The 22,306-nt window shown below is 44.3% G+C and overlaps 1 protein-coding gene across 5 annotated transcripts; it reads right to left on the reverse strand.

Moving 5' to 3' along the window:
* Window positions 1–1,628: 1,628 nt before the first annotated feature.
* B3GALT5 (beta-1,3-galactosyltransferase 5) lies at window positions 1,629–21,624 on the reverse strand. 5 transcript variants are annotated; one of them, XM_072935699.1, is made up of 5 exons: window positions 20,835–21,624; window positions 20,032–20,550; window positions 19,626–19,730; window positions 7,444–7,626; window positions 1,629–6,997 (listed from the first exon to the last, which is right to left on the reverse strand). In XM_072935699.1, the coding sequence occupies exons 4-5, from the start codon at window positions 7,522–7,524 to the stop codon at window positions 6,044–6,046; spliced, it is 1,035 nt and encodes a 344-aa protein (XP_072791800.1). In that variant the 5' UTR covers window positions 7,525–7,626; window positions 19,626–19,730; window positions 20,032–20,550; window positions 20,835–21,624; the 3' UTR covers window positions 1,629–6,043. The 5 variants fall into 5 exon arrangements, with proteins under 5 accessions (XP_072791800.1, XP_030139832.4, XP_072791798.1 ...); XM_030283972.4 differs by lacking the exon at window positions 20,032–20,550; XM_072935697.1 differs by lacking the exon at window positions 19,626–19,730 and having other exon boundaries at window positions 20,835–21,623.
* Between the last annotated feature and the right edge of the window lie 682 nt (window positions 21,625–22,306).

Raw genomic sequence — 22,306 nt, forward strand, 5'->3', positions numbered from 1 at the left:
AATGTAAGCAAGATAAAATAAAAGATAAAGGAAGTAAAGGAGGACTTTTCTTTTTATGGTTCATAACTGCTTGTGTTTGAAAATCAATCTGACAGTCTTCAGTTATTTCACATTTCTCTTTGAATTGATAGGAGAATAACCCTGTACTTCCAGGTCCCAGGAGGACCATGACAGCCATCCTCAGGCACACAGTGGGGCAAAAATCATTTAAGTTGGGCTTTTGTTCTTCCCAAAGGTGACAGCTGTGGTTAAATTTTTTCTTTCAATTCCCTCACTATTTCCTAAGTCATTTTTGAGGAGGGGAGAAAATTCTACAGTTTCAAATTCAGATTTAACAAGACCAAATCCCAGTCCTGCCCTTGGGTCACAAAAACCCCAGGGGGCTCCAGGCTGGGCAGAGGGGCTGGAGAGCCGGAAAAGGCCCTGGGGGTGCTGTGACAGGGGCTGGACACGAGCCCAGGGGTGCCCAGGGGGACAAGAGGCCGCTGGCAGCTGGGCTGGATGAGGAATTGTGTGTCCAGCAGGAGCAGGGCAGGGATTGTCCCTCTGGGCTGGCTCTGAGAGGCCCCTCGAGGGCTGTGCCCAGTTCTGGTCCTGCAGGAGAGACCTGGAGGGGCTGGAGCGTGTCCAGGGCAGGGAACGGAGCTGGGAAGGGGCTGGAGAATTCCTGAGGGAGCTGGGAAGGGGCTGAGCCTGGAGAAAAGGAGGCTCAGGGGGTGTAGCAATAAAAGGGAGAAGCCACCAGGTCTGCAGGAGCTGTGGTTTCATCTCTGCTGTCAGGATTTGCCCTCCTGCAGCTCAGGTGGGTGTGGGCCTAAGGTTGTCACTGCTCTCACTGCTTCAGGAAACCAAAATAACAACAGGAAAACCTAATTTTCACCTCAAACTAGCCAGGAAATTGTGCCACTCATGTTTGGATGTGGAATTTTGTTGAGCAAATGAGGCTTTCATCACCTTCAAGCTCAACTATTGCAAAAAGTATATTCTCAAGGTGGAGTCAGCCACAAAAGGGCTCTCAGAACCCATGGCTGGTTCAGATTTGTCTCCTGAGTCCAGTTCTGGTCCTGCAGGAGAGACCTGGAGGGGCTGGAGCGTGTCCAGGGCAGGGAACAGAGCTGGGAAGGGGCTGGAGAATTCCTGAGGGAGCTGGGAAGGGGCTGAGCCTGGAGAAAAGGAGGCTCAGGGGGGACCTTGTGGCTCTGCACAGCTCCTGCCAGGAGGGGCAGTGAGATGGTCCAAAGGTAAAACCTTCTACCTCCATGCAGGTAAGAAGTTACAGGATGAAATGGTGTCAGGCTGAGCCAGGGGAGGTTTAGATTGAATATTTGGGAAGATTTCTCCCAGAAAGGTTCTGAAACCCTGGCACAGCTGCCCAGGGCAGAGTTGGAGTCCCCATCCCTGGAGGGATTTGAGAGCTGTGTAGATGTGGCACTTGGGGACATGGGGCAGTGCTGGACTCAGCAGTGCTGGGTTAAAGGTTGGACTCGATGACCTTAAATGTCATTTCCAACCTAAATAATTCTGTGATTCTACTGATATTAACAGGAAAAGGAGCCAGCCCCCTGACATGACTACACCCCAAAATGTTGGTGCATTCACAACCAGAAAGACAAGCAAACACACAAAACTGTGGTAGCAAAATTCTTTACTAATAAAATATCAAACATGGAACTGTTGGCTCAACACTCTCATGTTCCATGCAAATAATACAATCATTGTCATGCCTTTTAAATTAACATTTCATTGTCACCTGCACACATCCATGAGGAGCAGCGTTCCTGTCACATCCAGCACACACCAGGAGCCCTTTTGTCCCCTTCCACTCTGAAATAAGGCAAAACTTCCATTGCAAAAATCCACTTCTGTATTTTCAGAAGTGCCTGGGAGGGTTGTACCTCCTCAATAAGTCTGAGTCAGAGGATCTGTGAGACCAAATCCTTCATGCACAGATTTGAAAATCCTAATTTAAACTGAGAATGTGTTAGTTGATGAATTAGGGTTGTGGGGGGGGGGGGGGGAAGTATTAATTTTTATGCCTCTAAAAACTGATCTTGGAAGAAATAGAGTGTGCTGAAGTGCAACCAACTCTAAGACACTTGCAGCTCTGCTGATTTCTGTACTCCTCCCTACTTAGAAGCAGTGGAGTAACTTTTAAATGACCTTTTCAAAGCTATTCATTTAAAAAAAAAAAAAATTAATGAACTTCTAACCCAAAATGCATAAAAACATTGGGGTAGTGCTCAGCTTCTGTGACAAACTGCCCCCAAATTGCCTAAATTCTTTTGTCAGCCTATACAAAATTTTAAAAATAAGTATATGTACACTGCATATTGTGTTTGCAGTTCTACTTATATTTCTGCTTGTTTTGTGATGGTCTTTCACAGGAAAATGAATCTAATTTTGCAAAAGGCCACTAATACTGTTTTGATTGTTTTAAAATTCATAAGCTGAGGCCTCAGCTGCAAAAGCTAATATAATTTAGCTGATACATATAAAATCACTAGCACAGTGGTTTTGTTTAAACAAATGGATTTGCCTTACATGCAATCATCTGCTTTTTCTTAAATCACATTTTCCAGCAGGGTAAGTTTATGCTTTAAGTAATTAATTACTCAATTAATATATCCTCATTCAAAGCAGCTTAGGGAGCAGAGGAGGGGTTTAGTCTGGAGAAAAGGAGGCTCAGGGGGCATTTCACTGCACTGCATAACTCCCTGACAGGAGGGTATGGTGAGATGGGACTTGGTCATTTCTCTCAAGTGACAAGCAACAGGACAAGAAGAAATATCTTCAAGTTGCACCAGGGGAGGTCTAAATTGCATTTATGAATCCATAGATTGCATTTATGAAAAATTTCTTCACAGAAAGGGTGGTAAAGCACAGGAACAGGCAGCCCAAGGAAATGGTGGCATCACTGTCCCTGAAAGTGTTAAAAAAAAATTGTAGATATGGTGCTTAGGGACACCTTTTGGGGTCAATGGTTGGACTCAGGGAATTTGCAGATCTTTTCCATCCTAAACAATTCTACGATTCTATGAATTATAAGATCAGTTTCTCATTGACACAAAGAAAATCATTAGGTTGAGGAATATTCTGTGCAGCAGCTAAAAGCATTCACTTGGGAAACCCCTTTGCAAAGAGGAGAGGAGCAGAAAAATCCCTGAAAATCCGAATCCCTGACATTTCAACCCGAACTCATCTGCTCCTCAGCAGAGCTTCAGCAGTGACAAATTAAATACTCATGGACAGTCAGGCCACTGGGGACTGAGGTGGGGACAAAACATTCTGAAGGCAGCAACAGAGACATCTTGTACAGGCCACTAGAAATGACAAATGCAGCTCCCAGGATGGTTTCAGGACATTGGGTCAGGTCCCTGTTCCCAATCCATCAGAGATGGGTTTCATGGAGCCACAGAGTGGTTGGGTTTGGGGTGGAGGGGCCTTAAAGAAGATCCATTTCCACCCCCTTGCCACAGGCAGGGACATCTTCCACTAGACTTTAACCCCAGAAATACAGAGGCTGAGTCTGCAGAAGGGACTGACTGAGAACAGGCAGCAGCTGGATTCGAGTAATTTGGAGCATTCCTGGACTGAAATAAAAGCCCCAGCCAAGAGGTCCAGCAGGACTTGGGTCACCCTCAAGGGTGACTTTTTTTATGCTGATGCAAAGCCAAAGCTGGGACCAGGCACAGAGGTGGAAGTGAGATCTACAACTGCCTGCAGGATTATTTCATTATTACATTTTTATTTTTTTATGATTGTATTATTACCTCTGAGAACAAGAAAAGAATATCAGGCTGATGATGCTGTCCCAGAGCTCTGCCCCTCAAGACAATGTGCTAGGAATGACCAGGACACATTCCTTTCTGCTCACCATTTTTCCATAAATTAAAGGAATAACCAGCTTGCACCTTGGGCACAACAGCAATGAAAGACACAAGATATTTCTGCATATTACATGGAAAGGATAGTGATTAAAAATACGTTGGCTTGGCTTTATCAGTCTGATCCATCACGCCTTCTGAAGGCAGAAAAATATTCAAAAATAGCTGAATTTTAAGCAAAATTCAGCTGTTTAAATATTTTAATTCTTTAAATAAAATATTAAAAGTTTATTAAATAAGCTTAAAATGAAAAGAAACCATTCCTGTGACAAACAAATAAACATTGTTTCTTTCATCATCAGTGGTCAAAAGTGGGTGCATGATCTCAGGTTACACCCGAGGAAGAGAAATAATATATTATGACCATTATTAAACACTTCTCAGGATCTTCCTGCTGAAAATATTTACCCTGCTCTTCAGACACAGACAAGTAAAATGAGATGGATGGATGGATGGATGGATGGATGGATGGATGGAAGGAAGGAAGGAAGGAAGGAAGGAAGGAAGGAAGGAAGGAAGGAAGGAAGGAAGGAAGGAAGGAAGGAAGGAAGGAAGGAAGGAAGGAAGGAAGGAAGGAAGGAAGGAAGGAAGGAAGGAAGGAAGGAAGGAAGGAAGGAAGGAAGGAAGGAAGGAAGGAAGGAAGGAAGGAAGGAAGGACCCTTCTTTTCAGTGAAAAGAAACCATAAATAACACCAAAATAAGACAATCTGTTTTCCTGTCTCTTTTCCATGCTGGATGTCAGATCCCCTCAGCTCCCCTTGGGAACAGCTCCACTTTCACTGCTTTTTGGAAAAAAACACTTCACACAGACATTACAGGCATTCCATGCTGATAACACCGACCTTGCCTGTGCCTGCAGGAAAATCAAACATCACCATTGCATAAAGGAGGATTTCTGAGCTCCTTTCTCCCTCCTCAGAGCCCTGAAGGATTTTTCAGCATCTGCTGTAAAGACGCCTCTCCTTATCTCTGAAACTTGTAATCATCCCAGAGATTTCATGAGTCTTTGCTTGGGACTGAAATAAGAAATAGGGCTCCCAGCCTGAATGATTACTTGAGCACATTTTCCTATTAGGTCTTGTTCAAAAGAGAAAAATCCTCCTGTCTTCTCCCTCACACACCCAGTTTCTCTTTGGAAAAAGAATGTCTAAATCACTCTAAGTGACTCTAGTTTAGCCTTGGCAAACCATTCACAGCAGCCCTCAGGCAATCAAAGTGAGACAAATATAAAAGATGCCTCCATGGTCTATTTTAATAGGAAGAGCAGGACACCCTGCACTGGCTTCACCACGGATTATTTTCAGCAGGAAGCACACACAAGGAAACAGCTGCAGCAGCTTTTACACCTCCAGCAGGTGACCTGCAGTGCCCAAGGTCGTCTCGAGAGCATTGCATGGGCAAATTCTACCATCTCTGCCAAAAAAATTGGTGTAGACTGAAGGAGGGATCTGTGCCAGGCTGCAGCTCAGCCCACTCAGAGCTGGCTGCAAGGGCAGGGCTGCAGCTTCCCATGCCAGGAGGGAGCATCCTGACAGCTGCAAATATCATTTCTCTAAGTGCCTGCACAGATGGGTGCAGTAATTTATCAAGGGCGACCAGGAAGATGGTGCAGATTTTATTCTCTGAACAAAAGTGCTTCGACTTTTTTGTTTGGCACAGCAGAAATGTTCCCAGGCATCTGGCAGCAAGATTTGGAGGGTGGGTTAGCAGGCCTGGATGTTTCAGGATAAAAAAAAATTGTAATGTTTGTAGAGAAGGGATGTACAGAGGTGGGAGTTAATTGGAGAGAAGGAAGTTTGCATGTTCTTGGGCAGAAATAGGGAATTTTTTCACAGAAAGGGTGGTTAAGCACTGGAAGGAGCTGCCCAGGGAGGTGTTCAAGGAATGACTGGATGTGGCACTCAGTGCTCAGGTTTAGTTGGCAAGGTAGTGTTTAATCAAAGGAAAGATTTAATCAAATTCAATGATCTTGGAGGTCTTTTCCAAACTCAACAATTCTCTGATTCTGTGATTAAAATAACCATTTCTAAAGTCTTTAATGGAGCTGGATGGAGTTAATTGGGAGTGATGGAGCTGGAGTTAATTGGGATTTTGCTGGAGTGGGGAGCAGCCCTGTAAAAGCAGAGAATTTCAGTCTGTGAAGTGGAGCAGGGTAGGTGCTAGAGCACCGATCCTTGAGTTGCTGCCACTAAGTGGTTCCAGTAGCTGAGCTGCTCAGATGGTTTGATCCCATGGCACGTCACGATTTTCCTAAAGCGAGGAACAGAGAACCTGATCCTCTCTGGGAAAAACGTCTGCTCCGAGTGAAGCTCCTCCAGCCGGATTTTTAATTTGTCCAGGCACAGCCCTATGAACACATCCTCCAGTTTAATGAATGGAACACTCTCAGAAATGTTATAGATCTGGCTGGCCACATCGCTGGATAAAACATATCCAGTCCCAGAACAAAAGGGTGGGTAGGTGGTTCCTGGATACTCTTGCCTACTCACATACCACTTACTCCCTCTTGTCCTGATGGGGTACTCATGCAGTTTTAAAAAGCCTGTGAAGAATCCAGTGCTCTTCTTTTTCCTCAGGAGCAGCTCAGTGAGGTAAAAAACGTTGACAAACACGTCTGTGTCGGTTTTCATCGCGAAGCTGGACTGGGGGCAAAACCTGTGAATCCACTCGATTCCCATCATGGTCTTCAGGGTCAGGTTGTAATAGGTGTCTGTGAAGTTCTTCTGGATGATGTCCCTGTAGCTCTGGCTCTCAGCAGCGATGTCAGCCTGCTGGCTGGCATCCCCAGGGCTCCCCAGGAGGAACAAGGTCACCAGGCGCTTCCCAGCCACTGTCCTCTCCTTGCCCCAGCTGTGCCGGATGGCCATCCTGGCATCCAGCTGCTGGAATGAGCACGCCACCAGCAGGACAAGGAAAGGAGGGTTCTTGTGGCAGTCAACGTCTGGGAGCTGGGAGAAGTTCCCTTCCATCCTCCTGAAAGTCTCCGTGGGGAATAGGTCACCCTGGCTGCTCTCACAGAACATGCAGAATTCGGTCCAGGCGTAGAAAACCCAGAGGCTGGCACTGCTGAGCCCCACCAGGCAGACAAACAGCCTGACCTTTCTGGAATCCACCTGAAAGGAACAAGAAGGAGCAGCACATCCATAAAAATAATCTCTGGTTCCTCTCAGCACTCCACTGCCAGCTCCCTGCGCAGGGATTTGAAGCCAGGTCAGCTCTAATAGAAAGCTGCCTCTTTGAGGGCACTCAGCCACGTGCATTTCTCCTCCTGTCACCCCCACGAGATGTTCTGCTGGCAGATTCACACTTGGCCTTAACTTGAATCTGCCCTCCAAGCCAGCGTGTCCTCAGAAATCCACACAAGCGTGCCCACTGATACCAGCTTACCCAGCTTTGATGCTTCAAACCTCCTCCCCATTTTCAGCATCCTAAAAACCAAGTTTAGACCCACCAGGGCCAGAGAAGGAGCAGATTTATGTATCCATTTCAGATGGCAGAGAATAACAATGATAGTCTTTTGGTTTGGGGTTTTTTTTTGTTTGTTTGTTTGTTTAAATACCATGTTTCTCCATTTGTGCCCGTGTCCCAGAGCCAGCAGGTGTCCCAGGGACACACCCAGCCAGGTTCCTCTCATCTTCATCACTTTTGTGTCCTGTGGGCCTCTTGCACCAACCCAGGAACTGCTCCTGATCCTTTTGCTGGAGGGGACATGAGTCACATTTTTGAAGTTGGGTTAGCTGCTCTGAAAAAAATAGAAAAGAACCAAAACAGTGGGTCCCATTATTTGGATGTTTCACCTTGTGCAGAGTTTGAGTGACTCACCAGGACACGCTGAGGTGAGAAGGGGCTTCTCCTGTTCTCCTCCCCTTTTTAGGTGAGAAAGATTCAAACAACAGCAATGCTCACTCATTTAACCTCCTGAGAGATTAATGAGCTGGACATGTGGTTATAAAGCTAACAGAAATTCTGAGTGAGAGAAAAACTATCAAAGCAAACCCCAAATCCTTACAAGTGCCAAAAGTATTAACATCTCCATAAATTAACCTGGTGAGAGGAGTTTAAGGCTTGAGTTGCTCATTCCAGTAAGCCACAGGCTCTCCTACTGCTATTTTAGAGCACTAGGATGGGACAATTTTTACCAGGGGAAGGTCAACCCTTCCACCTTCCCCTTTTTTAACAAAGAATTGTCTCTGACTCCCCAGATACAGCACAGCAAACCAAGTTAACCATGCCCAGAGCTTCAGATTTCATGGAAATTTGATCTCTGCCTTCTGACCAGGAATGTTCTGTGCAGACTTCCCCAAATCACTTTAGTGCCTTCCTTTTGTTCAATTTCCTCTTTCCAGGCAATCAGAGGTTTTGCATTGCAGGATTTAAGCTCATTTGAAAGTCCAGACAGGTGTCCCTTGAACCAAATTCAGCTCATTTTACCCCCAAGAACAGTCCCATTGGCTTCAGTGGGAATTCTTAAAAGTATGAAATGAGTAGAACTGGAGTCTTGGTTTACTGGAATTGCTCCCATGGTGAAGTGCATTTTTGCAATGATTCACTAATGAATTTTGAAAATATTTCAGAAGTTCACATTTCTTCTGGCACTTATATTTAAATTCGCTTTATCCTTAAATAAAGTATTCTTCAGATCTGTTTTTTTCTTGTATTTATAGCTCACAGTAGTCTTTTAATTAACTTTACAACTGCTTTAGTGAAATACGTGTGTAAAATTGTGTGAGATTATACCTATGCAGTTATATTATATGTATACACAAAAGATTAAACAAAAGTTTGCTCTGCACCTTCTCACATTCTTCAATGGCCTGGGAGGAAGCACATGAATAACCTGAATTGTGTTTTCAGGACAGGAAGGTATTTTGAGGTTGACAATAGAGATGTACAAAGGTTTTTCCTGTTGCCAGCTCACAAAGACTGTTTGAGAGTCTGATATTTCTCTGTTACAGAAATTCCAGAACATGTACAAACTAGACACTGAACTAAGAAAACAATGGAGAATAATATTCTGTTAAAACCTTTCCCCAAATATCCAAGTGCAAGGTGCCATAACACACAACAACCATTTTACAAGATTTCTGTCTGGTAACGTGACCATTATTTACTTTTGTTTCCAGCATTGGTAACAGATCTAAAAAAAAGCTTTTAAAATGTCCTTGTTTTGGACAGCTGGGTGAGCAGCCTCCCACCTTTACCATTTTTTCTTTCCAGAAGCAGATTCCTTCCCCTTTCAGCCCATGTGTGAAGGAGCAGGGCTTGTACACAGACATAAACACACACAGCTGGGCAATGCAAATGATTGCAAATGAATGCAAATTGCAAACAGCATTTTAGAAGTTCTGCAAGTGGCACACGTGTCCACAGATCCTCTCCCTGTGTAGGGACCAAGGGGTGGGCAGTGGCCTGGATAAGAGGAACCACGGAATGGTTTGGGTTGAAAAGGACCTTAAAGCCCACCCCAGTGCCACCCCTGCCATGGCAGGGACACCTTTCACTGTCCCAGGCTGCTCCAAGCCCCAGTGTCCAACCTGAGAGAACTCCAAGGGAAAGGGGGGACAGACATACAGGCTGCTTCCTCTTGCCAAGGCCATTTTTCTTCAAAAACCATCCATTCAATCCTTGTTTTCAGATGTACAGGGAGCATTCTGAACACTAAAACCACTTTACACTAATGCAGGCAGGGCACTGGAGCACTGAAGTTTCTGTATCAGGATCACCCTGGTATTGTCTCCTTACTCCTGAGATGCTGAGCCCCCCTCCCATCCCCATTGTGCATCAAAACAAATATTTCTGGTTTTATATACAGTCCTTTTGCATGATGAAATATTTGATTTTTCTCTGTGATCTCAGTCAGAAATCATAGTTTTTAATTATCTCAACACTATTCCCATCTCTTGTTGTTCTGACTGCAAAATATTTGATGAAGGGCATTGCCAAAAAATTGCCCGTTTAATATCCTAGAGACTTTTCTTAAACTGACTGGCACTTCATGGGTCTCTGCAGCTGTGGCTTGCATGGAACCCTGGCACCAAACCGTGTGGGAGTTGCAGCCTCTTCTCACACTCACCTGAAATGAACACATAAAAAAAAGACTGCTCTCTCCCAGCAGCTTAAGGGGAGCTGAAATGTTTTATTCTCTTTGTTATTTACCAAATCCCCCCTTTTTCTTGAGACTGTCTCGTTTAGGCAAGTGACAATACTTCATTTTTTCAGCACAAAGTATTACAACAACTCTGACATTGAACACAACAAGTAAACACTCTGCAGTGGTTACAAATGACTGCCACAAATGCATTTTGTAGCAGTCCCCAGTTTGGTAGCCATGAGTTAATCCAACCTCATCAAAGAGTTTTCTTCTTTCTGCCACTCTTCTATTGCTCTTTCTATCGATTTCTGTCTGCTGGGCTTCAAACTCATCCCTGATGTAAGTGCAACATTCTTGTCCTATAATAGCAAATTTTTCCTTAAGGCCATGTGGTTCTGTGGAGCCTCATTCCTACCAACATGCCTTGAGAACATATCCAGCAATTAGTTACATTTAATATTTTAGCTACTTGATATTTTCATACACATTTACATGACTAATCCCTCCATGAGACTCTAAAGGTGTTTTTGGCAAAGATTTTGGTGAACTATTGAGATACAGACATGAGCAATATTTCAGTTGCAAGATAATTCATTCTTTTTCCTGCATTTTATTCTGCTTGGGGATAATAATTTAAGTTTAATAGTATAATTCATTCTTTCTGCCTTTCCACTGGCTTGTGACCATCATGGAGTGTGTAAATCCCTCTGGATTCCCAAGGCCTCGCACACTTATCCCGCTATTCCTGCTATAAAACCAAACCCTCTGTCTGATGACATTCCTAGAGGAGCTCCAAAGCATGGAAATAATTGATTCAGAAATATTTTCACTGCTTCTTTTGCCATGTTGGTGCAACAGGGAAATGCTTCAGGCCACGTAGAACAGGGATCCACTAAAAGAAATTTACAGCTGTCTTTGCATGGAAGTTCTGTAAAGTCAATTTGCCAATAATCTCCAGGAGAGTTTCTACATTTGACAGCCTCTATCACTACTTTATTCTCTCAGAAATTATCACTTGTCCAGCAGGGCTGACTGCCCACCCACCAGGGTGAAATTTAGAATATAATGCTATGATTAAATGACAAATTTTTGTGTTATATTCTGATTTAATATCTAATTCTGCAGCTCCATGGCTGGGGCTGCTCACAAACAGCTGGGTCAACCCTGGCACAAGGAAATAATTCAAAAGATTTCACAGGATCTAGGAAGCCCAAAGCTGGAGACATCATTAAGGCTTTTTAAGTTTGAAAGCACCTGAGTATGATCATCATATAATAAAGTATTTCTGTGTTTAAAAGTATTTATGTATTTAAAAGTATTCATGGCTATAAACTATGTATGGCTATTACTATATAAAATATTTAGAATTCCATACAAAGGGTGAACCAATAACCCAAAATTCCTTTAAATTGGCTACAGTGAGCCATTCCAAATGTAATTATTTATTTGCTTACTTTTTGTTTTGTTTTGGTTTTTTTTTAGTGTGGCTATGAGTGGTTTGAATAACTTTGCAATTTTTGGATTAGTTAGCAATTTTATTAATTGCTCTTGAGTCTTGTACTAACTGATAATCTTTACAATTCATATTTTTGTCTGGCAAAATTTGAGTTCACCAACAACCTGTACCTTAAAGTTTTCTTAATCTTAGGTAATGAGCCTTTTCAATGTTTTAATGTTAAAGGATATTAGTTTTGACTTACCAGGTCTGTGCCTGATTTAATTTGTTTCTCACAGATTCTGCTCTTTTTGATTTTCCAGGAATCTCCCTGGCCCACGCAATGGGGATTACTGCATCCTTAATTCTCTTTGGGATAGGTTCAGCTTGGGAAGTCAGTGTAATATAAAAGTTGAAGTTTACAGGTATTTAGCCTTGGGGATTTTAATTTGAATGTCTCTTCCTGAAACTTGATTTTTGCACTTAATTTTCCCAGTAAGTTTTTTTCCTTAATAATACTTTTGGAGAGTTAGGCAGGGACAAAAATTGATCTGTTATTTATCATTTTTCTACTTTGAACTTAACTGGTTTGAAAAAGAGGCACAGTTCATGAATTCCAGTGGCACCAACAATTGTGATGGAGGCATCCCTAAACTACCCTTGCATTTAATACTGAATAATTGGTATTTTAATTGGTATTTAAAACTGAATAATGGTTCCTATGCCTATTAAAAGTCCCAGGTTTTCATTTCTTGTTGTGGCTGTTACCAGAGACTCTGCTGTTGCCAGGAGAGGCTTTGGAGGAGTCCTGGGTTTTACCTGAGCATACTCCTGCTTCCAATATTTATATTTATTTTGTAATTTTTGTATTGATTAGTTCCCAGTCTTCCTAATGAAGACTGAGGAACTGAACACCTTCCCCTGTTACAAGACTTCTCCCTGGGGGTAAGAATTTTTTGCTGTTTTCTTTTATAATTTGCTATCATTTTCTGTTTAGTTTTTTCCTGTTGTTTATTTTCTTTACTTTTTTTGGATTTGCACATTTTGATACACTGCCCATGCAACATCAAGTTGTTTCCCTGCATTAAAACCACCCATTTTTTGGATTTTCTGTACTTTTATTATAATATCATCTGAGGATTGTCCTATGGAAATAGGAGCCAAGCAACTTTTACCTTCCTCCCAAATGTTTTCTCATCTTTATTTCTCTCTTATCTATGCCTGCAGCTGGCCTTTCAGTTCTTTATGCACAGGACTTTACAGCTACATCTTAAACTTCCTTTTTTCATTGACAATCTGAATTTTAGTAGCTGTTCCACCAAAATATTAGAATACCAGGTTTCAAAATACCTGTTTTAAACTACCAGGATGCCAAGTTTTAAAATACCAAACACATATTTAAAATCTTCAAATACTAAGTTCCAAAATACCAAAGTAACCCAGTTTCAAAATATTAGAATACCAACTTCCAAAATACTAAAATAATTCTGCTTCAAAATACCAGAACATCAAGCTTCAAAATATCAAAGTAACCCAAGGTATTCAAGATATTAAATTCTAAAGCACCCAATTCCAAAATACCAATTTCTAGGTTTCTCATTGTCGGAATCTGTGCTATTGATGATTCTGAGATTGTAGAAAGTCTCTGTCTGTCAGCCCCGCTGCCAAAGCAGAAGCCATAATTGGTCTGTGCTGGTTTCAAGGTTGTTTATTCTGTTTATCTCTAACATGTTCTGCTGCCCTGCCGCAGCTCTGTCCTGCAGGGCAGCGTGTGGGGCTCTGCCCTCAGTGGGATGTTACAAACATTAAATACCACAAACTACCTGTGCTGGATTTACAATAACGTGCCAATATCTGTCACCTACGTTGGACAGTGTGTCCCCAGCCTGAACCAACAGAAAAATGCCAACACTACAGTGAAACATGGAGGGCATGAAGAAGGAGAAAAAGGACAAGACACACCCAATTCCTCCATCTTGTCCTCTCTGAACCCCTAATCTAGAAACCTAAAATTTTACTTTTGCACCCGTGCCACACTTAATTATTACTGATATCAAACACTCAGAGCTTGTAATTCATCCTGTAAGATTGAAAACTCTTTTCCATGGACAGAGATCACAGCCAGTGTCTCTGGGGGCTCTGTCCAGGGGGGTTCCTGACCCCTGCCAGGGTCCCAGACCTGCCAGGGCAGCCAGAGGGAAGCCCTGGATTCCCACATCTCATGTGGGCAGGATTCCCAAACTCAAGAGAATGCCTCAGTGTCACAGGGGATCCTACCTGTATCTCAAATGAATGTGGGGGAATCTGTGATTTTCTCCAGGAAAGTTCTGGTGCCAGCATGGAAAATCCCAGAGCCTCAGGAGAGACCAGTCCTGTGTGGGTTCACCAGAAATGGCACCAAAATTGGCAGGAATAAACTTTTCTAAGTTTCTTTCTGTTGCTTCTTTTTACAGAATTTCCCAAAAACCCACTGGAGGCCTCTTTATCTATTTCTCCACTGGTCCCAGACATGTTTATCATCCTCTGGACATGCCTCGATATAATTTTATCTTTTTGTTTGCCAGTTGGTGTTTCAGCTCTATTCAGCAGCCTCATGGGAGGTGGAATTGTTTGTTCTCTATGTCATTGACCACTGGGACCCTCTGAAGAAGGTGGATCCAAGGTCTGGGATCCAAATCCCAAACAGCACCACTCTGTTTTGCAAGTCCCTTATTGTAAATACAGGTGAACCTGGTGGGAAGAAATGCTGATATCTGACTCCAGTTCAGAAGGGTGAATGATTTCTTTATTATAACTATACTATAATACATTAATATACTAATTAAATGAGATACTAAAACTACATACCTACTTTTCTAACTACCATATCTAACTCACAACTCGTGACCCTCTCTGAGAGCCCAGCCCCAGGTGGGTTGGATTGGCCATCAGCTCAAACAGTCCTCACCAGAACCCAACCAAGCAACACCCCAGGGAAACAATTCTCCAAACACATTCCACATGGGAAGAACAAGGAGCAGAAATAGAAATTGTTTTCTCTTTCTTCTCTCTGTGCTGCTCTATGAAAAAATCCTGAGAGAAAGAAGAATGTCTCTGCTACAGTCCCTACTTCCACCAGTGGCACAAACTCCCTCCCACACCCTGCCAAGGGCTGGCTTTAGGGTGTCTCTGTTCACAAATCTGACCCTGGTGGAACTCCCTTGTGTTTCCAAGAGATCAAGCCGTGGTAACTCCTGTGCCAAAGCCTAATTACTGCATCAAAATTAACCTGGCTTCTCCTGTAATGAGTGGAATTATCTGAACAGGGCCAAGAGATGAGGGCTGTGTGCTGTACAGTTCAGGGAAAGCAGCCTGGCCTGAGACACAGACAGGGAAGTAGGTCTGGAGTGCCCCTGAGGAGCAGGTTGGAAATATCAATTTAAAGAAGTAACTTTCCTTACCTTTTCTGGGGCAAAGCTGCTGTCAGGTTCAGCGGATGGTTGCTGATGTTTTGCATTGAGGTCACACACATCAGGCAGGGAAAAACCCAAACCACAAATGATCAAAGTGCCTCCCACCACCTGTGTGGGAACCCAGCACATCCCTCTGGCTGCCCTGGCTGTCTCGAGGCCCTGGCTCAGGGCTTGGGGACCTTGAGACAAAGTCAAAACCACCTGTGGTTTCGATTTTAGCCTGTGGAAAAAACTGCCAACTCTGTATGAGGAATTACAAACCATAAGGGTTTGAGTAGTGTGATAGCTGAATTAACACAGGGTGAAAAAGTAGAATTTTGGGGATTTTTAGAAAAGGGTTCAAGGGGACAAAATGGAGGGATTTGGACATGTCCTGACCTTCTTCTCTTTCTTCTTGCCCTCCATGTCTTGCTGTGATGGTGACACTTTTCTATTGGTTTAAGGTGGAGACACACTGTCTAACATAAATTACTGATATTGGCATGTTATTATAAACATAGTATATATAGTGTTGAGTATAAAATGTAAACACCACCCTAGAGGGCAGACAGAATGCCATGGCCTCCTTTCTAGACAGAGCTCAGCAGGTCAGAGAAAGAATGTTATTGATAAAAGAAAATAAAAAAACTTGAGAAGCGGACCCTACTCATTCAGACTTCTTTGGCTGTGCAAGCTGGGAAAAAAGGACTTTTACATTCTTGGGGTCACCTCGATCACCAGACCCTGAGACACAAAATCCTTGCTTTGTAACAAGACTCAAGCAGCTGCAGCACCAAAATCAGAGGCACAACTAAAGAGTGGGACCAGGAGCTCCAACCTCAGTCCTGCACAGTTAAAGTCAGCAGTGTTACTCCCTTTTGCCTTTTCTGATCACTGAATGTAACACATGCCCTGCTATAAGGACTAGTAAAAGCTGCTAACTCCCAATTTTCCTTGGAATAAAGCCCTAAATTGTTTTTTCATAAGCTCAGCATGACACAGAGAAGGATTAAGCACACATAGATAATAAGAAAATGTCAAGAACAGCGGGAAACATTGATATTTTTTTTTTTTCCTAAATGCAAGAGTTTCAGAGGAGCAGGGGCCAGTCTGGAGCTCTCCAAAATGATTTCTCTGGTGATGCAAAGGCTTCAGCAGTACCTGGGTCACAAGTTTTATGTGTGCTCACCCAAACTGGCAGGCAAAAAGGGTGGAACCCAAAAAAAAAGTGCAGGACAAAAGGAAAAACTTTTTGTGCTGTACTCTCTGAACCTTTTTCCCTTTGATCCTTCTCACCAGCCTCTGCTCTCAGGGTGGTGTCTCCTTGCAGTCTCATCACAAAGACAGAGCAAGGCACTGTTCCTCTTCTCCATACACACACCAGTTTCTATCACTTCAGCACTGAGCTGCTGGGGTCATTATTTATGGCCAGATCCTCTCCTTTTTTTTTTTTTGCTTTATTTTTTTCCTTTTTTTCCTTTTTTAAATTTTTTTTTCTTTTTTTTTTTTTTTTGTTCTGATTTTTTGGTGGGTTTTTTTTTGTTTTTTTGGGGTTTGTTTGAGTTATTTGTTTGGGGTTTTTTTGGGGTGGGCTTTGCTTGTTTTTTTGGTGTTTCTTTTGTTTTATTTTGTTTGTTTGGGTTTTTGCTTGTTTGTTTTGTTGCTTTTATTTTTCTTGTCTCTATTATTTTTATCTCTTTGGTTTTTCTCCCATTTTTCCCACAGTGCTGGAAAGGGGTTTGCTTCCCCAGTTTCTCCCAGGCCTGCTGTGATGGGATCTGCATTGAAAAAAGGGATCTGAGGGCTGGGTTGTGTTTTAAGCTTTCCATGCTTAAAATGAGCCTGTGGCTCTCCAGAAATGGTTTATGTCCAGGCAGTGACTCTGTCACAGACCCAGGGCAGGAGTCCCTAAGCCATCAATTAGAGAGCACATAGAAAAGGAGCATTACTCTTGTGGATTTACAAATCCTACTGCTGATGCTCTGTCTTTATGTCACTAATACCCATTTAGCTGATTGACCCTGTGACTCTAACAGCAGATTGAATTTTCTTTGTGAAAGGTTGGGCGGGTTTTTATTTGCCACATTGGGTTTCAATAAGGAGAAAGTTAAGAATAATTAAAATAAAAAGATGTATAGTAAAACCAAACTTTTACTGTAGAAGTTTTTCTTTCTAGAGAAAGAAAAATTAGAATGAGATGTTACATTCTAGATTAATGCAAGCCAAATGAAATACCATTTACTATATATACAGATGTATGCATGGCCAACATGGCCTAAACACTGGCACAGGTATAATAAGAAAATAACTATTTTTCATAGCAATCAAAGAAAAATTACGGTCAAAAAAAGGAGAAACTTTAAAATAGAAATTGCTTAAAATTCAATATCTGAGGAAGAGTCCCTCCAAGTTTCACTTCCTTGTCCTATTATGCTATGAGGCTATTTCAGAAGAGCAGGCTGACACACAATAGCTCCTTAGCCTCACCCCTTCAGAGACAATTCTGCACCATTTCCTCCTCTGAATTGTATTTTCTGTGCCATAGAATTACTGCTGGTTACCCACAGTCCCAGCAGATTGTACAAACACAACTCAAACACAGCCACCCTCCCAGGGGCAGAGTAGGGGCACAGGGAGAGTTCTGCAGGTGACACTCATCCATTGAATAGCTGCCTCTTTGTTTTTACAATAAAAACAAACATTCCTGGGCCTCATCCACTCAGAAAAGTGTTTCCAGCTTAGGTACAGAGGTGTCACCATGGATGTGGAAATTTCCATTATTAAAATGGTTGCAATGGCCCAGACCAGGTGTCCTTGGGTTCTGCCTCTGTCCCTACCCAGATGCCTAAAGGAGAATCAGGATCATGGCAGGAGGGAAGGCTTTTGTGGCACAGGAATCTTTTGAACCAGAGGATGCATCTTCCTCCTTATTAAAAAAAAATCAAGAGCCATTAGCTCTTAATGCATTGATCTCATCCACCCAACATGAGCACTTGCTCATAACATCTGTTCTGAAAAGCCAAAAAAGCATCCTCAGACCAAAATGCAATTTTGCTCTCAAAGCCAGCAAAAAGTTTGTGTCTTGGAGTGACTCAAACTGAAACAGTTTGGCAAGAGGTGTCACTGCTCTGGTAATGTCACAGGAAATAAGTGCTGCAACTGAGGAGTCAAAAAGAAATATATTCCCAGGGACTTTAGCCAAGCTAAGGAAGCTTGCTTCTATTTTAAAATATCAGCTTGCTTTTCCAAGCCACCTGCAAAATTCTCTGGATGAATCCTGGCCCTTAAACACCCACAAAAATGTTCAATTTGGGTATGTAGTATAGCCAGATCCTTTTTTCAGGATGGAGAAGATGCTGCAGTGGGGACTGGAGGTGTCCTGTTGGAGAACTCAGACCATCAATGCAGGGACGCTGTACAGGACACCCAGTTCACTCCAACCCCCACTGCAAGTGCTTTGTGTCCTTTTTAGGAACATATTTGGGCACTTTGGGCTAATTTCCCTTGCACAGGGGATGGAAACACAGCTGGCAGGCAGCCAGCCAAGGGAATCCTCTCTCACAGGTAGGGAAAAGACCAGTGCCCTGGGGCACTCCCTCCTGCTCTCTCATCTTGGTAGTGTTTTTTTTCCCCAAACATTCAGCCTAAAAGCCTTCTCCTCCTCCTGTCTCTGTCCTCCCTTCACCTGCTGAGTGGCAACCATCCCTCTCTGGGTTTCTCTCCAATGCTAATAGACTCTTCTTCTAATGCTCCCTCTATTCCTACAATACCAGCATGTTCCTTTTATCCCTGATGCTAATGGGCAGATTTAACTTATTTCAGAATGGCCTCATGAATCAGCAATTTTATCCTACTTGCTCTATTCCAAACCCCGGATCTCAGCACAGATAAGCAATTGTCCACAACGGGATGAATCAAAGCAACCTGACCCTGTGTAAACCCGTGTGCTTCATTGTGCTGAACAGGAATAAAATCCAACTCTCACTCCTTTTATCTTCATAAACAAAGTAATGAGGAAATTTCTTCCTTAGGCTCTTGTTGCCTCTGCCAGGACTCCAAAAGTCCAGTTCTCTGAGAAATTCTGTGCCCCCCAACCCAGATTATTTATTGTACCTTCATTTACAAGTAGTACTGCAAGTAGTACTGGTGGTTTTTCCTCATCTTAATGAAGAAGGGAAATAAAACTGAAAATGGTATTTCAGATAGAATGAGGATCTTGCTCTTCTCCCTTGGAAACAGTCTCAAGATATATGAAGGAAGACGTAAAATAGCACTGAAGAAAAGTGATAATTATGCAAGTAAAAAAAAAAAACATTCAAAATGGGAAAAATTGCCAGTAAAGGTATTCCAATGCCACTCCTAATTCTTTAATTGCTGCTCAGTCCTGATAATATCACTGTAGGATGAGGACCTGTCAGGATGTTACAGTTGCAGATGGTTTTTTCCCCGTTTTTAAGCTGGGGGAGCACCTGGAGCTGGTGAGCCTGGTGCTCATGCTTTGCCTTTTTCTTTCATTCTGCCTCTTGGCACAGTCATTTTTTGGTGTTTGGAACTTTATACTCCTCTAACAGTTGAGCTAAGTTTTTGCACTCTTGTGTCTTTTCAAGCATCAAGTCTGGTACTTTGGGAGGAAAAAATCTTCCTGGGCAAAGGAGCAGAAATACAACCACTGGGCCCTTATGCTGGCAAACCCTTTGTCAATAACTACTTGGCTTTAAAAGTGCTGATTATACACAGAAATGTTTGTGGGATCAGGGCCAGTGGCTGCGTTTTTAATTACTTACCTGTGCCTCGTGGATCTTCCATTCTTCAGCATTTTATCCAAGCAGGACAGCAAGGAGAACGCTGCCATGGTCTTTGTCCTAACTGATCCTGGTCTTTATGTGGGGCTGCCAAAATATTCCCCCCATTAAATCCGGCAAGTCAGATAACTCATTACCACGTTTTCACCCCCACATCAGTGCACGACACCCGTTTTACCAGGGGAAGGACACCGCAGTCCGGAGCTGGGGACACCCCTGCGTTGGGAAATCTGGATTTTGATCCCGATTTCCAAGCAGGCTCACACCTGCATCCCCCTCTCCTCTCCCTCTCCCCAACCACCGGAGAGTTTGGGAAAGTGGGAGCGGCGGCTCCGAGAGCACATCCAGGGCTGGAGGCAGCGATGGGAATCGCAGCTCCCGGTCCTACCTGGAGCTGGCCGAAGGAAGAGGCGCCTCCTCAGCCGGAGCGCCCGCAGCGCATCCTCGGGCGGCTCCGGCTCTTCCCAGCGGGATCGCCGGGATCTGCGGGGCTACAGCCGCCCGGCTGTGCCCCTGTCCCCGGGGCTCATCCCCGGCCCGGCTCCGGAGCCAGAAGCGAAGGAAGGCGGCGATGCGGCAGCGTAACCTGAACTCCCTGCCTGCCTCTTCCCTCTCTCCCTCCTCCCTCCCTCCCTCCTCCCCTGCCCTCAGCGGGTAACCTCTGCGGGAAGGGCAGGTGAGGAGCTGGATGTGGATGGTTTTGGAGGGGATAATTCGGATGGGAGGTGGGAAGCAGCTGCTGGCAGCAGCGGGAGCTGGAAATGGTGTCAGAGCAGCGGCGGCTCCTCCCGGCGCTGCCAAAGTTCGGCTGGGCGCTCCCGGTTTCCCACAGCACAGCCTCGCTTCGCTCCGTGGGACAGAAATCTGCTCCAAAGCCCTCGCTCAGGCACCCTCGGAGGGGTTTTTCCTGATGGGGAATGACAGACAAATGCAAAAACACCGTCCCGGGGAAAGGGGAAAGCGAGGGGAGCAAAGCTCACCCTGTGCGCGCCGCCGGGGTGGTTTGAGCATCCCTGACCGCCCTTCCCCGGACCCCCCTTTGCCTGACTCCCGAGCATCCCTGACCGCCCCCCTCGCCCCCAGCCCCGAGCCTTGGCTTCAGGGCAAAGGATGAGCCCAGGCAGGACACCCGATCCCTTCCCAAAGCCGCTTCCAATACTTGGAGCACGTGGAGAACTGCAGCGCTTTTACCTTTGTGACCCGTCCTCTGGTGACAGCAGCTTCACACCACAGCAATTATTGAAGCAAATGGCTCCGGGGGAAAGACATTTCTCTTCTAAACGCTGCAAGCTACAGCAGGGGAAGGAAAAAAAAAAATTCCCAGACAAACGTTACGGATAAAGCCACACATTTAATAGCAAAATACCCAGGGATGATCCAGGGCACTTTGAATTTCTAGCCAGAAAATATTTGCTTTGATTTGTCATTGTAATTTTTTTTTTTTGAAACAGGTTGTTAGAGCGCAGCATAAGAAAACACGAGACGAATCAATCACTGAGAGCTGCTGGCAGCTCCCTTTCTCCTCCCCCTCCACTCCACGGCTGGAGATGGAGAGATGCAGTTAAGGAGAGACACAGAACGCTGTTTGCTTGGTCTACTCTGCAGGAGAAACACAAGTGAGAAGAGAGGTCCAGATCCACTTCCAGATTTGCTGCAGAAAGGACTGCCCCCAAAAGCTTTTTCCTTTTAAAATTATTCAAAAAAATACTCCCAAGTAGATTTAGTTTCCTATAATGAGGAAGTATTAGCTAAGGCACCCAAGAATGCCTGTGCCTCCCTCTGCCTGCATTACTCTCTCCTTTGTACTCCAAGTTCCTAAAAACACCCTGCCTTTAGTTTTGGGAAAGTGCTAACACTTCTTTTGCCACAGTCTGACTTACAAAGTCCGACAGCTACTGAACACAAAAGCTTCTGGATGCCAATGATCTGCCCTCCACCTAGAAATGGGGCATTTTCCCATGGAAAACAGGAACACAGTGTTGGAGCTGGAGCCCCAACCTCTGCCCACATCGCTGCTGAACATCACACTGCTGCTCACTGGCTGCCATCAGGACAGCCCTAAAATGAGAATCATGGAACCACAGATTTGGTTGGGTTGGAAAAGACCTTAAAGCCCATCCAGTGCCACCCCTGCCATGGCAGGGACACCTTCCACTGTCCCAGGCTGCTCCAAGCCCCAAATCCAACCTGGCCTTGGGCACTGCCAGGGATCCAGGGGCAGCCACAGCTGCTCTGGGCACCTGTGCCAGGGCCTGCCCACCCTCACAGGGAAGGATTTTTTTCTCATATCTATTTTAACCTGCCCCACTTCAGCTCAAGGCCACTTCTGCTTCTCCTGTCACTCCATGCCCATGTGAAAAGCCCTCTCCAACTCTCTTGTAAAGCATTAACTGAGAGGGGCTCAAAGGTCTCCCTGCAGCCTTCTCTTCTTCAGGCTGAGCAATCCCACCTCTCCCAGCCTGTCTCTATAGCACAGGTGCTCCATCCTTCTATCCCTGCTCCATACTCATTCCAGCAGCTCCCAGTTTTTCTCATGCTGAGCTCTGGATGCAGCACTGCAGGAGGGGCTCAGAGGGGCAGTGTAGGGGGAAAATGCATTATCAATCCACATAAAGCAGTTTCCACTCCCTCCAGCCAGGCCAGCCACCTGCAGGTCACTGCTC

The sequence above is a fragment of the Taeniopygia guttata genome, chromosome 1 (genome assembly GCF_048771995.1).
Source record: "Taeniopygia guttata chromosome 1, bTaeGut7.mat, whole genome shotgun sequence".
Taxonomy (NCBI): domain Eukaryota; kingdom Metazoa; phylum Chordata; class Aves; order Passeriformes; family Estrildidae; genus Taeniopygia; species Taeniopygia guttata.

Coding starts and splice junctions, on each gene's coding strand:
- B3GALT5 (XM_030283978.4), bottom strand. CDS start 7,524: ATGAAGATGAGAGGAACCTGGCTGGGTGTGTCCCTGGGACACCTGCTG. Junction 6,998..7,443: donor GGCACAAATGGAGAAACATG/GTATTTAAACAA, acceptor TGTTCCTTTCAG/GTGGATTCCAGAAAGGTCAG.